Source organism: Solanum stenotomum, chromosome 1, assembly GCF_019186545.1.
Source record: "Solanum stenotomum isolate F172 chromosome 1, ASM1918654v1, whole genome shotgun sequence".
NCBI lineage: Eukaryota > Viridiplantae > Streptophyta > Magnoliopsida > Solanales > Solanaceae > Solanum > Solanum stenotomum.
Genome location: NC_064282.1, coordinates 77974432 through 77989312, shown reverse-complemented (window position 1 = coordinate 77989312; position 14881 = coordinate 77974432). Strand labels below are relative to the sequence as shown.

Here is a 14881-nt window from a genome sequence, read left to right as displayed (position 1 = left end):
GCCACTAAGCTAGAGTGCAAAGATCATGCCCCATTAAATATAGTATTCAATTATAAGCAAACAGAAAAAAAAAAAAAAAAGATATGAATTCAATATAACAATAGATAGTATTTTGTGCTAGGAGTCATCCTAGTAAATTTGTCAAGTCAATATTTAATACTCTTTCTATTGCCCAAAATAAATTAAAGTTACCCAACAATTACCATCGCTATAATATATAATGGAAATTAAGAATGTTTTGTTAAAATTTTTATTTCTTATACATTAAAAAAATACACATGTAGACTTGTAGTTGTTTAGTCTTCACCTTCATAAATTTTTTAATAAATTAACAAATGTGACATTTTTTCCATATCCAGTATTACTCTTTATTCTCTTTTTTATTTGTGCTAAGTTTGAAATTATGCACAAAAATTAAAGAAATAAATTAATAAAGTGAACAAACAATCTAAATTTCAAATATATGAAATATAAATACATATCTCGTCATTAATTCAAGTAGATTTGGAATTGCTCTTTTACTCCAAGAATCCCCCAAACACGAAAATCTAACCTTTTGTATTCAACGACATAAGCAGAAAAAGATATAGAGTTATATATATATATATATATATTCACTTTAAACTATGAATTAATTATGCGTCAGTATGACTTACCAAATTAATTAATGAAAATATAATCAATTACTAAAATTTTGAGTGATATATTCAAATATTTATTGCATTAAAAGATCATCAAAAAGTAGCAAAGAATTGCAAAAGAAATAGATTACCAAAATTTTAGGAGATATAATTAGTTATTAATTTATATTACAATAAAAGATAGTCAAAATCTGCAGAAGAAATTTTAAGCACTGCTTTATATATAGCATTGATGCAAAATTGAAGATTTTTTTTTTAGAAGTATTAGATTTGATTATGTTACTACTACAAATTATGAAATAACAATACAATCAATAAAGATATTATGAATTCTTTATTTTTTCTATATTAGATAGAAAATACCTGTGATACTTGGACAGAAATTGAACAAAATTAATAAATTACATAAAGTTATGTATGAACAATCAAGGCTCAAGCTATTTCCTCACTATCAATATTGAGATTTGAAAACATATAGTAAGTAAAGGGAAAAGAAGAGACAGATAATGTATAGTGGATAGAATTAAGGATAAAATTGAGAAGTTATAACTTCTTTAAATTTAAAACTATTTTAAAATTATTTATCAGTTGTAAAAAAATATTAAATCTGTTTTTTAAGATGCCGACATTTGTCATTATGTGTGTATGTTGATGACATGTGTCTATTTTTATTTTAAATTTTAAATTTATAATATTTAATTAGTAATATCATACTTAATTATTTATAATTTAAAATTCTGAAACTTTGTGATAATGACATGTGACGTTTTTTCTTCTCCTATTATATATAAATAGATTTATTGGATGAATTTAAAACCAAAGTTGGGCCAATTTTCAGCTCAACTTCCATTTAAATCAGCAGGCCACATTACATACATCAACTACTCCCAAATACATACAATACAACAATACCAACGACCCGACCCGACCCCATACTCGTCTTCTTCTTCTTCTTTACGCGAAAATAAAAAACAAACCCATAATCACAGTACGCGTCTTCTTCTTTTCCTATCTGCAAACCCGTAACCTAGCAGTCTATCGATGTCCCCTTTTCCCCGATTTTGAAATCTCTTCCCCTGTTTGGGTTTGAAAGGAGGAAAGAAATTCAAAGGATTCCCCCCCTAAATTGCCCCAACTTTCCCCATCAGTGATTAGGGACACAGTTAAAAAGATTTGATTTTGAGGTCATATACGCTTACAGAAGGTTTTGAGTTTGGCAATAATATTTTACACTTACGAGGCTATTCTCTAATTCTAAATTCCGAAAAAGGCTTTGGTTCAAATTTTCCTGTCTCTTGCTCGAGTCGTTGCTCTCATAGGCTCGTTTTGCTCTCAGCAAGAAAGGTAACCTCGCCCCCTCTTATTTCCACTTCAATATGGTGTGTTATATATTCAATATTTGGTAAAGGTTCTGCTATGAATAACATTTAGTTTCTTCTTTTTAGTCCTCTGCATCAGCCTCATTTTTGAACCGTAAGCATTTGTTAACATACTGATAAAGTTCCTTTGGGATTATGTGTTGATAGTTAGGTTCATTGGCTGGATTGTATATCTAAAACTAGCCGAATCTTCTTTCTGTTTCTTCACTATTTGTTGGTACATTTTGCTTGTCTTCTTTGCCAGTAGCTTCTCACCATGGCTAGCTTAATCTCGTAGGACTTATTTATGTTCTTAGATGATTTGAAGGCTGGCTGTGTTTCTCTTGTATCCCAGCTACTGATATTATGCTTGTAGCTCGCCATAATCTTGTTTTAACTTAGCTCATATTCCTATTATTCACCTACTTCCTAATATGCATCGAGTCCCATGTGTTAAGACTGTTTGGTTTGATAATGTAATTGTTTCTAAATGCTACATTCATGAACATGTTGTAGATTCTGATAAGTTGTTTGCTACTATTAATTTGCATCGTAAGTTACTGTAACAAAAAAAAGATTCAATCTTGTTTCATTGTTCGTCTCGCAAATTGACCTTTCCTGCTAAAGTGCTCAACTTTTGAATGCCTGATCGTAATAATATTGGTTTAAGGGATGTTTGGATGCCTGATCGTAATAATATTGTATACCGAATCATATGACAAAAAAAAGGGATGTTTGCTGCAAATTACAATTAAAATAAACTATGGCTATAACATTTAATTTGAATTAATAGTTTGCTATTTCATACAATTTTCAATTTACTCACTTATAATGGGCCAAATTTAATTGACCCAAATCAATTGGCACAGTAAAACTAAAATCCCTAATGTAAAATCCCCCAAATTTGGCGACCACACTCTACAGTGGAGCTCGACCGTTGCAGGCTTGCAGCTCTCCTCTTGTCGACTGTTCAGTCTTCAGTCATCTTTGTCATTACAGTGCGTTGTTTGAGTTATTTCTTCCCTTTTTGTGTTTGTCTGTGTTAACAAAGAACAATCGTGTGGTTTCAGGACCATTAGTGGAAATGTTGTGGGTTGACAAGTACCACCCTAAAACATTAGAGAAAGTTATTGTACACCAGGATGTTGCTCAAAATCTTCGTAAACTGGTAAAATATCTCTTCCACACTTTGTCAATTCTTTCATACTCAAACTCATCACCCTTATTACTATTATTAGGTCTCAGAGGGAGATTGTCCTCATCTCCTCTTTTACGGCCCTTCCGGTTCAGGAAAGAAAACTCTCATTATGGCACTTCTTAGACAGATTTTTGGTCCAAGTGCTGACAAGGTAACTCTTTAATTCATTGTTTTTTCTCTCTCTCTAAAAAATTGAAATTTATGTTTGGATAACTTATGCAGGTTAAGGTTGAGAACAAGATTTGGAAAGTTGATGTAAGCTTTTCCTTGAATTTCTTTTTCTTTTCTTTTCTCTTGGAATGCAAGTATATATGTCCATGCAAATTTTTTGTATATCTGCATTCTTATTATTTGCATACATCAATTGATTCCTTTTTTTCTTTCTCCAATATATAAGAAGAAATATTGTTTCAGCACTACTCTAATTCAGTTGATGTCTGGAACTGAGTAATTAAAGTATTTATTCATAAAACTATTTTAGTACATTATTTACTAATTAACAATATCTAATTATCTTTTGGATTTGAGAGGCTTTTCTACCAGCATACCTCTAATCTATCTGTAAACTGCAAGAATTTTGATATATAAAGAGTTTGGGAAAATGGGACATTTGGCTAAAGGAAAAAAGCAAGGAGTGTTTTCTTGCATTGATCTCTCTTTATGGGTTTTCTTCTCAGGCTGGTTCTCGGACAATTGATGTGGAGCTCACAACATTGTCAAGCACTCACCATGTGGAATTAAATCCAAGTGATGCCGGATTTCAGGACAGATACGTTGTTCAAGAGATAATCAAAGAAATGGCCAAGAATAGACCAATTGACACGAAAGGGAAAAAGGGGTTTAAAGGTGACTCAACAACTTAGTCTAGTTTCTACTTATTAAAAAGAGTCTTAACAACTTTGACTGATTAAATATATAAAAAACAACTCTTTCTAGCAAAACTTGATCCATCTCCTTGACTCATCCCCCAAATCCATCATCAAGATTATTTAATGAAGGAAATCCCAACTCACATGATCGTAAGCTTTCTCAAGACCCAACTTACATCAAGTACATAAGTCATCTTTCGTCTTTCTAAATTAGCCACTTCGTTTGCCACCAAAGCTGCATCCAGAATTTGTCTTTCTTCCACAAAAGCATTGCTGACAAAGTAGACACTGTCTTATCCAAAATCATTTTTTTTTAGTCTATTAGAAAGCACCTTAGAAATAATCTTGTAAATGCTTCCTATTAGACTAATATGTCTAAAATCCTTATACTCGTTGCTCCTTCCTTCTTTGGCACAGTGGTCATGAAAGATGCATTAAGACTTCTCCCCAACTCCTAGTATCTTGGAATTCTGCAATGATCTCCATCAACTCACTTCTAACTACCCCCAACACTGTTGGAAATAAGCTAGAGTGAATCCATCACTTGCCACTGCTTCCCGCACTTCTTCTTCATCTATACCCCTTTCCAACCACTCCCTCATCCCCTTCCTTAATTGGCTAAATACTACAATGGCTCCCTTCACTTCCTCTTCGTCCTTCTCATACACCTCTCCATTCACATCTAGAGATTCAATTAAGTTCCTCATCCTATTTGCTATGACAACCCTGTGAAATAAGTTTGTATTAGAATTCCCCTCTTTCACCCACAACATCCTCGATATTTGACTCCAACTAGTCTCCTAAGCAACCGCTAAAGCAGCAAGCTACCTTTTCGCCATCTCCTTCCTAATTCTCTCCCTATCTTCTAATGAGTTCATTCCTTCCACATTCTTTATTGTCCACCTCATTTTCTAATTCCCTCATTTTAACTACCACAATCCCAAACATCTCCTTGCTCCACTTCCTCATATTTCTTTTTAACATTTTCAACTTGCTAGCAAGTCGGAAAGATGGTGTACCAACAACTTCATACCCATTCCACCAAGTATCTTCCCTACCTTTTTGAATAGATCAACACTCCAACGATGGAGCGGAGGCCCCACCAGATTTACTATCACAGTGTTGCTGAAGAATCTTGTGTCAACACACCCATCTTGCTCTATCCACCTTTCCAACAGAAGTTGTTAGCTAACCATCTCCTTCCTCCTGGAAGTGTCTTCACTGCCTGCTCCTCATTAGCAGAGCGAAATAAGATTTGGGTGTTGCTCAGCTGCATACTTTTCAACCGGTCTGCTACTTTCCATTCATTAACAATGCTATTTCTGATTGCCTCGTAAGTGCACCCATTTCGTAATGGAACCAACCAGTGAAGTTCTTGAATTTTTTTACCTTAAAAGACAATTCTGTAGAAAGAGAGAAACAGGGTTCTCTCGTTGATTTGTTCTGTTGGCATCTTCCCTCAGGTCTAACAATACCCGCATAGAGCTTAGTGGAAGGACATGACCTCCTTCTTCTCTAGAGTCTTTGATCATAGTACTATTTGTTGTAGTTACTCCTTTTTTCAGACTGCTTTGTCGTGCTTTCTATGGTATTTTGCCATGGCTTCTTCTTCACTTCTGTCATTTGTTTTTCGAACTGCTTTGAGTTTCTTTTCCTTGAGCCGAGGGTCTATCGGAAACAACCTCTCTACATCCCAAGGTAGGGGTATCTGCATACATTCTACCCTTCCTAGGCTCCACTTGTGGGGTTACACTAGGTATATTTTGTATGAATAAATGAAAAACAACAAAATCCGTCATCTGTCTTTTGATAAAGAAAATACATATGATCTGTTATAGATAATTTATAAAAAAGAAGCATTTCATGTGATGTATCATGCCAAAGGTTAATAGGACAAGAAGATTGATATTCTATAGTGATTTCTCTATGTTAAGCTGAGGAATTTAAAATAGATATTGAAATGTCTTATCAACTTTGAGATATTATTTTGGAATTTCAATTATTTGCCACCAGCATTGTGTAAATATCTTCTATTATTTGTAATTTGTTCATTAGTAGCTGTAAAAGCTACCTAGCTGATATCATGTTGGTAAATATTAGTTTTAGTGCTAAATGAAGTTGACAAGCTCTCAAGAGAAGCACAACATTCTCTTCGAAGAACAATGGAGAAGTACAGTGCATCATGTCGCCTGATTCTTTGCTCCAACAGTTCTTCAAAGGTCACTGAAGCAGTTCGCTCACGATGCCTTAATGTGCGAATAAATGCACCAATGGAGGAAGAGGTCAGTGAAATTCAGTTGTCCCACTGTTGATATATTTTCTTTCACCATCTTTCTGGTTTGTCCCACTGCTAATATTACAACATTGTCTTCTTTCCTTTTCTTTTTCTGGTGTTCATACTACAAGATCAAGAGTATGTGCTGTTTAACAATTGCCTGCATCTTCTGGGTTCAGGCTTGCATTAGACTAGTGTGTTTATCTGGTCTTTCCTCCAGGGTTTATTTCATGTGATAATTTCTGTGTAATGACATTCATTCTCACCAAAAAAGGTGCTAAGTAAAGTTAACTGTTGTGCTTGCTTAGTCATGGCAGATTGGAAATGCCATTTCAACTGCTTTGGCTATTCGCTTACCACAAGAAAAGGCACTTTTTGAGGAAAGGGTGATATACATCCTTGAACGTAGTTTGAGCAGTCTTTGGTCTTACATACCAATTTGTGCCTTAGAAATAAGATGGAGACTCATCTAGTGAATGGAGTAACTAGAACAACTAAATGTTGGAGATATACTTAAATAATAAAAGTGTGCTCTTTTTAATTGCTTAAGCTTTTAGATTAGATGACACAAACTTCAACATTTATTAGAGCACGCACAGGTCCTGGGTCAGTCTCACCATCACCCATTATGAAAAGTAATATCCACGTGCTTGGCTCATGAAAAAAGAATCAAGTCTCTGCAGTCTGCACATGAGAGGGCATGTTATAGATGTAACTAAATAAATAAGGGAAAAGGGACAAATATACCCTTGAATTCTCGTAAATGGTATGTAAATGCCCTTCGTTATACTTTTAGGACACTGATGCCCTTACCGTTTAATTTTGGAGTGTATATACCCTTTGCACTAACGGAAGGACACGTGTCATGATCTAAACGGTCTATCCAAAATTTATTTAACATTTATCCATAATTAAAAAATTGACCCGATTAAATAAAAACCCGTCCAAATAATTTAAGACCCGCACCAAATTATAACCCCAAACCCGCCAATAGACTATCTTCTCGATCTTTTCCTTCGTAACAGAGAAGGTTATAGCTTCTTCTTTTTTAAGTTAAATTTCTCGATCTTCTCCTTCCTAACAGAGATTGTTATTATTTTTTTTTTTTAAGTTAAATTTCATATTAATTGCTACCCTAATTTAATACAATTCTCATCAACAAAGTAAGATCCACTAATCTTTTTTAGACAAAATAAATGACACAGACAAAAACTCTTTGAATGTATGAGTAGAACTTTGGGGGTTTCTCAGTTGATGGAAATGAGATTGATTTTTTCTTGTTTACGGAGTGTCCTCTTGGACTCCATTATTGTAGCTTTGTCAAGAGAGCTAGAGGTATGCTCGGCTGCTCGCCGGAGCTGTTGGTACATCGATGAGGGAGAGATGAGTGCGTGGTGGCCTAAGGGTTGCAACCTCGCTGATTTTGCCGGATCGCCGGATGCTGGGTTTGTAGCAGTTAGAGGTGGCTTTGTTCGTGGAACTTCCCTGGAGAAGATGGAGTTGCAGTAGAGTCTTTGGTTGCCGGAACTTGAGAAGAAAGGGAAAATTAGATTTATTTGCTCGTGTGGGTCTTAAAAATATTTGGTGGGTTTTTAATTATTCGGGTCAATTTTTTAATTGTGGATAAAAATTAAATTAATTTTGGATAAATCGTTAAGATCGTGACATGCGTCTTTCCGTTAGTTCAAAGGGTATATACACTCCAAAAATTAGATGGTAAGGGCATCAATGTCCTAAAAGTATAACGAAGGGTATCTACATACCATTTACGATAATTCGAGGGTATATTTGTCCTTTTTCCCAATGAATAATAGTGTGACTTCTCTAACAGCTTAAGCTTTTAGATGAGATCATCACACAGTTCAACACCAACATTTGAACACATTTCATAGTACGAGAGCAGTAGTTATTTGTAGAACTGTCACATGAGTTTGTTTAAATTTTCTTTACAATTAAATTTTTTTGGTTATACTTGGATTAAATATAAGAACATTTGTTGAAATTTAATTAATTTTCAAAAAAAGTAAAAAAATATAAGAACATTTGCTTAAGTATGTATTGATCTTATTTTAGTTTATTTTGATTAATTATGGATATGCTAATTTGAGTTATTCCACTGACATGTTTATAAGATTAAATTTTTAACTTCAGAAAATACGTTAACTGAAGGACCATAAAGCATGTTTTTTTTCCTGCGACATTTTACCCCCATAATTGAGAAATCCCTGAAGGGCAGTGGGCCTTGTTCGAAGCTCATTGAATAATTGATCCACCTTACCCTTCTCCACTTAAATACCAGGACTTTTTCCGCAGCAGGGTTCAAACCCTTGCACCTAATCAACACATCACGTGCTGCACTCTTACTAGACTAAAACCTTGTTGCTTTAGGACCTGTGACTCTACTTGACCTAATGCTTCATTGACTTTGGTGTGGGACCATCAGGAAGTTCTTGATTCTTGTAAGCCATAAGAATTTTTCTGAATCAAAGTATATATACGGCCTAGTCAGTCATGTACCAAAGAATTGTTGACATGTGGTCCTTTGATTATTCATCGCATTCCTAACTGTTTCCTGTTAATCTTTTTTGTTTGACAGATTGTTAGTGTTTTGGAATTTATTGCCAAAAAGGAAGGACTTCAATTTCCACAGGGTTTTACCGCCCGCATTGTGGAAAAGTCAAATAGGAATCTGAGGAGGGCAGTTTTGACATTTGAGTCTTGCCGTGTTCAACAGTTGAGCCCTTTAACTGCTGGATACTGATTTATTTTAGTTTCTTGCTAGCTTAAGCTGTTAATTCTGAGTTTATGGTATATTATTTGCACCAAAGTTTTCTTATGCACGTGTTGACCCCTTGTTTATTTATGCAAGGTATCCCTTTACAAACAACCAAACTATACCTCCAATGGACTGGGAGCAATATGTTTCAGAAATTGCATCAGACATAATGAAAGAGCAGAGCCCTAAAAGGTACTGTTGACAGTCAATATGAATAGGGTATTTAATATTCAGCTCGTGATTCTATGAACTGTTCTTTGAATGTCTAGTTCTTCCACTAGAGGTCGACATGGAATTCAAGACAACTGGAGATTCAACTTTGAGAGAAGGGAACTGTAAAGTTAAGAGGACACTAGGCTTTTGAGTGCTGAGAGAGGAGTATGTTATAAAGACAGAGAGAAACCTATAAGACTTCACATGATAACCTTCGGTCGCCCTGTGGTTTGGGATTGGGACTCCCATGTTGGAGGTCTCAAGTTGGATACTCCATGCCAGCGAAAGCAAGGGGTTTGCCTTCTGGGTTGAGCTCGTCTCACCGGGCTTGCCTAGTGCGGGTTATCTCTTCTGTGTGGTTTGTGAGCTATTGTATACGAGTGGGGGTTTTATCCTGTGCGCACCCAAAGGGTAGTGGCTGCGGGTTCCCCTTGTCATAAAAAAAGCAAGCAAAGCAAAACTAAATTTCAAGTAATGTAATAAATGACTAGAAATGGGGTAGTTAGTGACTAGAAATAGGAAATTAGAAATTAGTTTTAGAAAACTAGTTGCTTCTATGATTTAGAATCTTAATTTGCATCTTTGCATCTAATTTAAAAAGGTTTTCAAACTTGATTGATAGGGCCTTTACTTCATTTATTTAACTTATTGTAGTTCTTTTTACCATAATCCATACATACTTATAGTTAGTTTTCTTACATTACACATGCTAATTTATGTTTTCTTCCTACATTTGTGCCTTTCTTCACTACAGCATGCTGTAATTGCGCTTTGTGCTTAAGCCCTGGCGACACTCCTTTGCGTATAAGTAGAAAAGAAGCTGTAAGAAGTCAAAAGGGGGCATATTGAAATTTATCCTTGTCATGGAATTTGTTGATTGCTTTCTTCTGTTAAAGTGAGTTGTTATTTGTTGTCTCAGTTTCTGAAGTAGTTTCCAAATTGAGGATCTGAATCTCTTATTTGATTAATAAATCAGTAACGTAAACCACAGACAATTCATCGAGCGAGTCGCATATCAATAAGCAATTTGTCTCCAAACTTCTAAGATGTTGTCCAGGAATTTTTTTAAAAACTAGCTCACTGAAACAAAAGAAAATGAAAAAAAGAAGAAGCAAAAAGAATGAATATTTGCTCCAATCGATTTACAGAAGTCTCCATCTCCAAGATCTTTAAAGATCCTTAAAATTCTTTAAGCCCTTTTCATTACCTTGGATACACTAAATAAACACAGTTATACTTTATGCACAATGATTGATACTCCCTTAAATCATTTCCTTTTTTGTTCATTCCAGATGCAACCAATAATGCGTAGTGTTGCATCACAAATTTCCTCACCTATTTTCCATAAAATGTCAAAAGACGGAACTGCATGCTCTTTAACAAGCAGAGCCAGAAGAAACATTCAGTTGAAAGGCAAAATCCAAATATTCAAGCACAAGAATCACTAGAACGATATATCGTTGTAGTTCAAAGTATATAGATGATCCTGTGGCTATTGTAGATATCCCAGGATCCTTATAAGATGATGGAGGATCTAGTGATAGTTTTGCTTTTTCTTTATGTTTTTGTTTGATAGGCACACTCTTGTGGATATAGTTTTGCTCCGTAGTTCCACACTTGGTCAGACTTCCCTGATACTCCATCTACGCCTACCCATCGACGGACCTAGGGTCCGTAGGTCACTCCGTGAGTGGCTCCTTCTGCATATTTTCAGCTGTCCTCTCACTCAACCTCATCCAAGCCTATTTCCTGCAAACATAACACATAAAACATTATTTCTACTACAAAAAGGCCCTAGACACACACAACTCTTAAGTGAAATGTATCAAAAATACCGTAAACTCACGGTATATCAACACCCTCAACTTAAACATGCTGTTTATCCTCAAGGGACACACCACAGTTCTAAACGACACTTGTGTAGAAGCAGACATACAAAGTCAAGCAATCACATGAATTTTTCAATTCATCCTTTTTCCTTGGTGCAAATCTCTTCATTTAGACTCAACAAGCTAATTCATGCGGATCAAAACATGACATTGATCGACCAACATACATCATAACATTCACCCTTTTACAATCACCAAGGTATCAAAAAATTCTCCATCAATGTAACTAGTTCCCTCACTTCAAACGAAATCCTTTTTCACACACAATAGATATGCTTTTCAAGTTTTTAGGTTTCATTCAACACTCACGCTCAAAAGTGACTTCAAGTACAGTTAGTGCTCAATACCATAGGCTTGCCCTTATTTTCACTGCTTACACTCTCCAAACTAGTTGCTAGGATCACTATAGGACCTTCTTAGCTTGTAACGTAGGCTCAGGGTCAGGTGTGGTACAATTGGATACTTTTTAGTGACTTTCTGCCCTCCTTGACATTACATTGGCTTTTTACCTCGTTTCTCAACCTATTATTTTTTTGACATCATTTCATTTTACTTTCTTTCCCTCGACTCTTTTCAACACAGATGTGACTTTTGACTTTGTGGCTCTTTTTTTTTTCTTTCACTTTATTTTTCTTTATTTCTTTCAGCAATTTTGTTTATCATCATTTTTCTTCTTTTGCACAAAGTCACATCTTTTTCTTTTCTGTTTCTTTCTTCAACACAACACTCTTTGTATACCCTTTTTCTTTCGGATCCTTATGCTGTAAATTTTTGGTTACCAGCTCTGAGCTGATGATTGATATCCTAAACGCTACCTTTACCAAGAAAAATAAATAATCACTAGAACGATATTAGTTTTTTGCAGTGTCTGGAGTTTTAACCTTTCTTTGTAAAGCTTTATGTATCTTCTTGATGCTTTTCAACACAACAACTTACTTCATAAAAAAAGAACAATATTCTACCCTCACTGTAAGTTGAAAAGTGGAAAACTGTATGTGTTTTTGAGCTTACGTTGTCTTTCACATCATTTAATATATTCAACTATTAATCATGCAAAGAAATCATCATCTTTCATACAAAGTTAGGAAGGAGGGAGGTGGGTAACTTCCCATTGGCAATTTGAACAAGACATGTGTCTTAATTGTGCTTATGACAGCACAACTACACAATATACATTTGCCTCCTTATCTCAACTGCAATGTTCTTTATTACAGGTTATTTGAGGTAAGAGGAAAGTTATATGAGCTACTAACTAATTGTATTCAGGGCGTCTTAATTGTGCTTATGACAGCACAACTACACAATATACATTTGCCTCCTTATCTCAACTGCAATGTTCTTTATTACAGGTTATTCGAGGTAAGAGGAAAGTTATATGAGCTACTAACTAATTGTATTCCCCCTGAAATTATTTTGAAGGTAAGATCTTTTTGCCAGGTGCTTCACCTTCCACTCTGTAAGGTGTTACAAAAATTTATATTTGAATGTTTCTGCTTTCAACTGCAGAGGCTACTTTTCGAACTATTAAAGAAATTGGATTCAGAGTTGAAGCATGAGGTGTCCAACTGGGCTGCTCATTATGTAAGTTATTGAGTTACATAATGTTTCATATTAGGTCGATGAGGGTTAAGGAATCAAAGGAATTTCTAAAGATTGGACTACTCCAACCATTGCCTTATGGTTTGGGTTGGATGATCAATCATTCTGTAGTACTATAACCAAGTATAAGTTAGGATTCAAGTCAATGTATGAACTCAGAACCCCTATATTGGTTATACATGCGTGAAGGTAACGGGGTTTGTGGTTTGATTTTAGTTGGATTTTACTTGAAAAAGACCAACAACACTATTATGATATGTAGAAGAAAATATCTTAATATCAAGGTAAGCTCAATAATATGAGCAATTTATAACTTGGGTCAGGGTTAATAATTGTTTGTTTAGAAAATAGTCCATCCATCCGAATTTATGTGAAGGTGTTTAATTGTGCATGGTGTTAAGAGAAAAAGAATGACTTTCAAAACTTGTGGTCTAAAACAAGCCATATAAATTTATGCGATTACAAATCATCTCATTAAGGGTTAGATGGGAAGTTTTAAAATTAAACTGTTACCTTTATCTCAAAAAAAAAAAAATTAAATTGTTACCACGTATATAATGATGTCATTCTTTTTGGTACTCACTGAAAAGGAAAAACTATCTCATAAATTGAGGCAGGAGGAGTAATAACTACCGTGTCAACAGTGTCTCCTAGTGGAGTGTGTGTGGGTGGGGGGTTGGGGGATGTAAAGGGATGCTATATATTCTTTGTTGAATCAGTCATTACGTTATGTGCACTTCTACTGTATTGATATTTCTGCAATTTTCTCATGCATGGATTAATGTTTGCTGTTTTATAAAGAAATAGCTTAAAACTTTCCTTAAGAAAATCTGTGTGTCTTTCAGGAGCATAGGATGCGCCTTGGACAGAAGGCTATATTTCATCTTGAAGGTATTGCATAACCTTTTAATTAGAAATTAACTTTGAGCATTGTCAGAAAACAGCTTTGACTGGCTGCTTTGTAGTGATTGAGCTCTATTTTCTCAGATACTGATTTTTTATGTTACCTTTACTTGATCTCTCAGTTGTTTATGCTCTCATAACATTGTTTGAAATATAAGTTGCTGTAAGTAACTTATAAACTACAATGGTGGATCTATTGTTCATGCTTCTGTGATTTCTTGTATGCTTTTTTAAATTTTTAAGTGAACTTAATTTTTGAATACTGGTGTTGTTCTATTCGTCTAAGAGCTTTGGAATGTTTCTTTTGAAAAATCTTCTGCCACATATTTGATTTGTAGATAGGATTTGCACATGACTAGTTCAGTCTGAAGGGGTTAGTAGGATGCTAGTATTAAAGGGATTTTATATTTATATTTGGATAGTGAGCTGATCGGAGCAGAAGCCTGGGAGAACATCACGCGTAAAGAAGCAGTTGGATTATTTATTGTTCAGGTCGATAATCCAAGGAAATGGGCGACTGACGATGTATACAATGTCTTGTGTGATAAGAATGTGCCACCAAGGGGTAAAGGTAACATTTATAAAGTGATTGTCAGACCAATTATGTTGTATGGGGCATAGTGTTGGCCGGTCAAGAATTCGCGCGTCTAGAAGATGCAAGTAGCAAAAATGAGGATGTTGAGATGGATGTGTGGGCATACTAAGAGAGATGATTAGTGTGAGAAATATAGGAAAAGAATATTATTGAATTGTTGTTTCTAAATAGTTACATTGAGACCCTATTTATAGACACTACATTGGAATCCTTTTCCAACTAGGATTCCTATTCTTATTCCTATTCCTATTCCTATTCCTATTTCTATTCTAAGTAGGAAATACTTATTTCTATTCTAACACTCCCCCTCAAGCTGGTGCATACAAATCATATGTACCTAGCTTGTTACAGATGTAATTAATACGAGGACATGTGAGGGACTTGGTGAAGATATCTGCAAGCTGATCATTTGACTTCACAAATTTCGTAACAATATCTCCCGAGAGTATCTTTTCTCTGACAAAGTGACAGTCAATCTCAATGTGCTTAGTCCTTTCATGAAACACTGGATTTGATGCGATATGAAGAGCCGCTTGATTATCACACACAAGTTCCATCTGATCAA

At 35.0% G+C, this 14881-nt stretch overlaps 1 protein-coding gene across 5 annotated transcripts in view; it reads left to right on the top strand.

Moving 5' to 3' along the window:
* The first annotated feature begins 1546 nt into the window (after nt 1–1546).
* LOC125875811 (replication factor C subunit 3-like) overlaps nt 1547–14881 on the top strand; it is a 22157-nt gene continuing 8822 nt past the window's right edge. Inside the window, exons 1-12 of one of the 5 annotated variants that reach the window (XR_007447463.1) lie at nt 1547–1985; nt 3070–3167; nt 3238–3348; nt 3420–3452; nt 3875–4043; nt 6167–6348; nt 8938–9074; nt 9211–9309; nt 12569–12638; nt 12726–12800; nt 13664–13709; nt 14144–14292. Coding sequence is in view for 3 of the 5 variants with exons in the window: in XM_049556862.1 (XP_049412819.1) it covers nt 3084–3167; nt 3238–3348; nt 3420–3452; nt 3875–4043; nt 6167–6348; nt 8938–9074; nt 9211–9309; nt 12434–12443; nt 12579–12638; nt 12726–12800; nt 13664–13709 (1006 nt within the window). In the remaining 2 variants the exon portion in view is untranslated. Of the gene's footprint in view, nt 1986–3069; nt 3168–3237; nt 3349–3419; nt 3453–3874; nt 4044–6166; nt 6349–8937; nt 9075–9210; nt 9310–12433; nt 12444–12568; nt 12639–12725; nt 12801–13663; nt 13710–14143; nt 14293–14881 lie in introns of all 5 variants that reach the window. The other 4 variants (XM_049556862.1, XM_049556854.1, XR_007447464.1 and 1 more) reach the window with 4 other exon arrangements.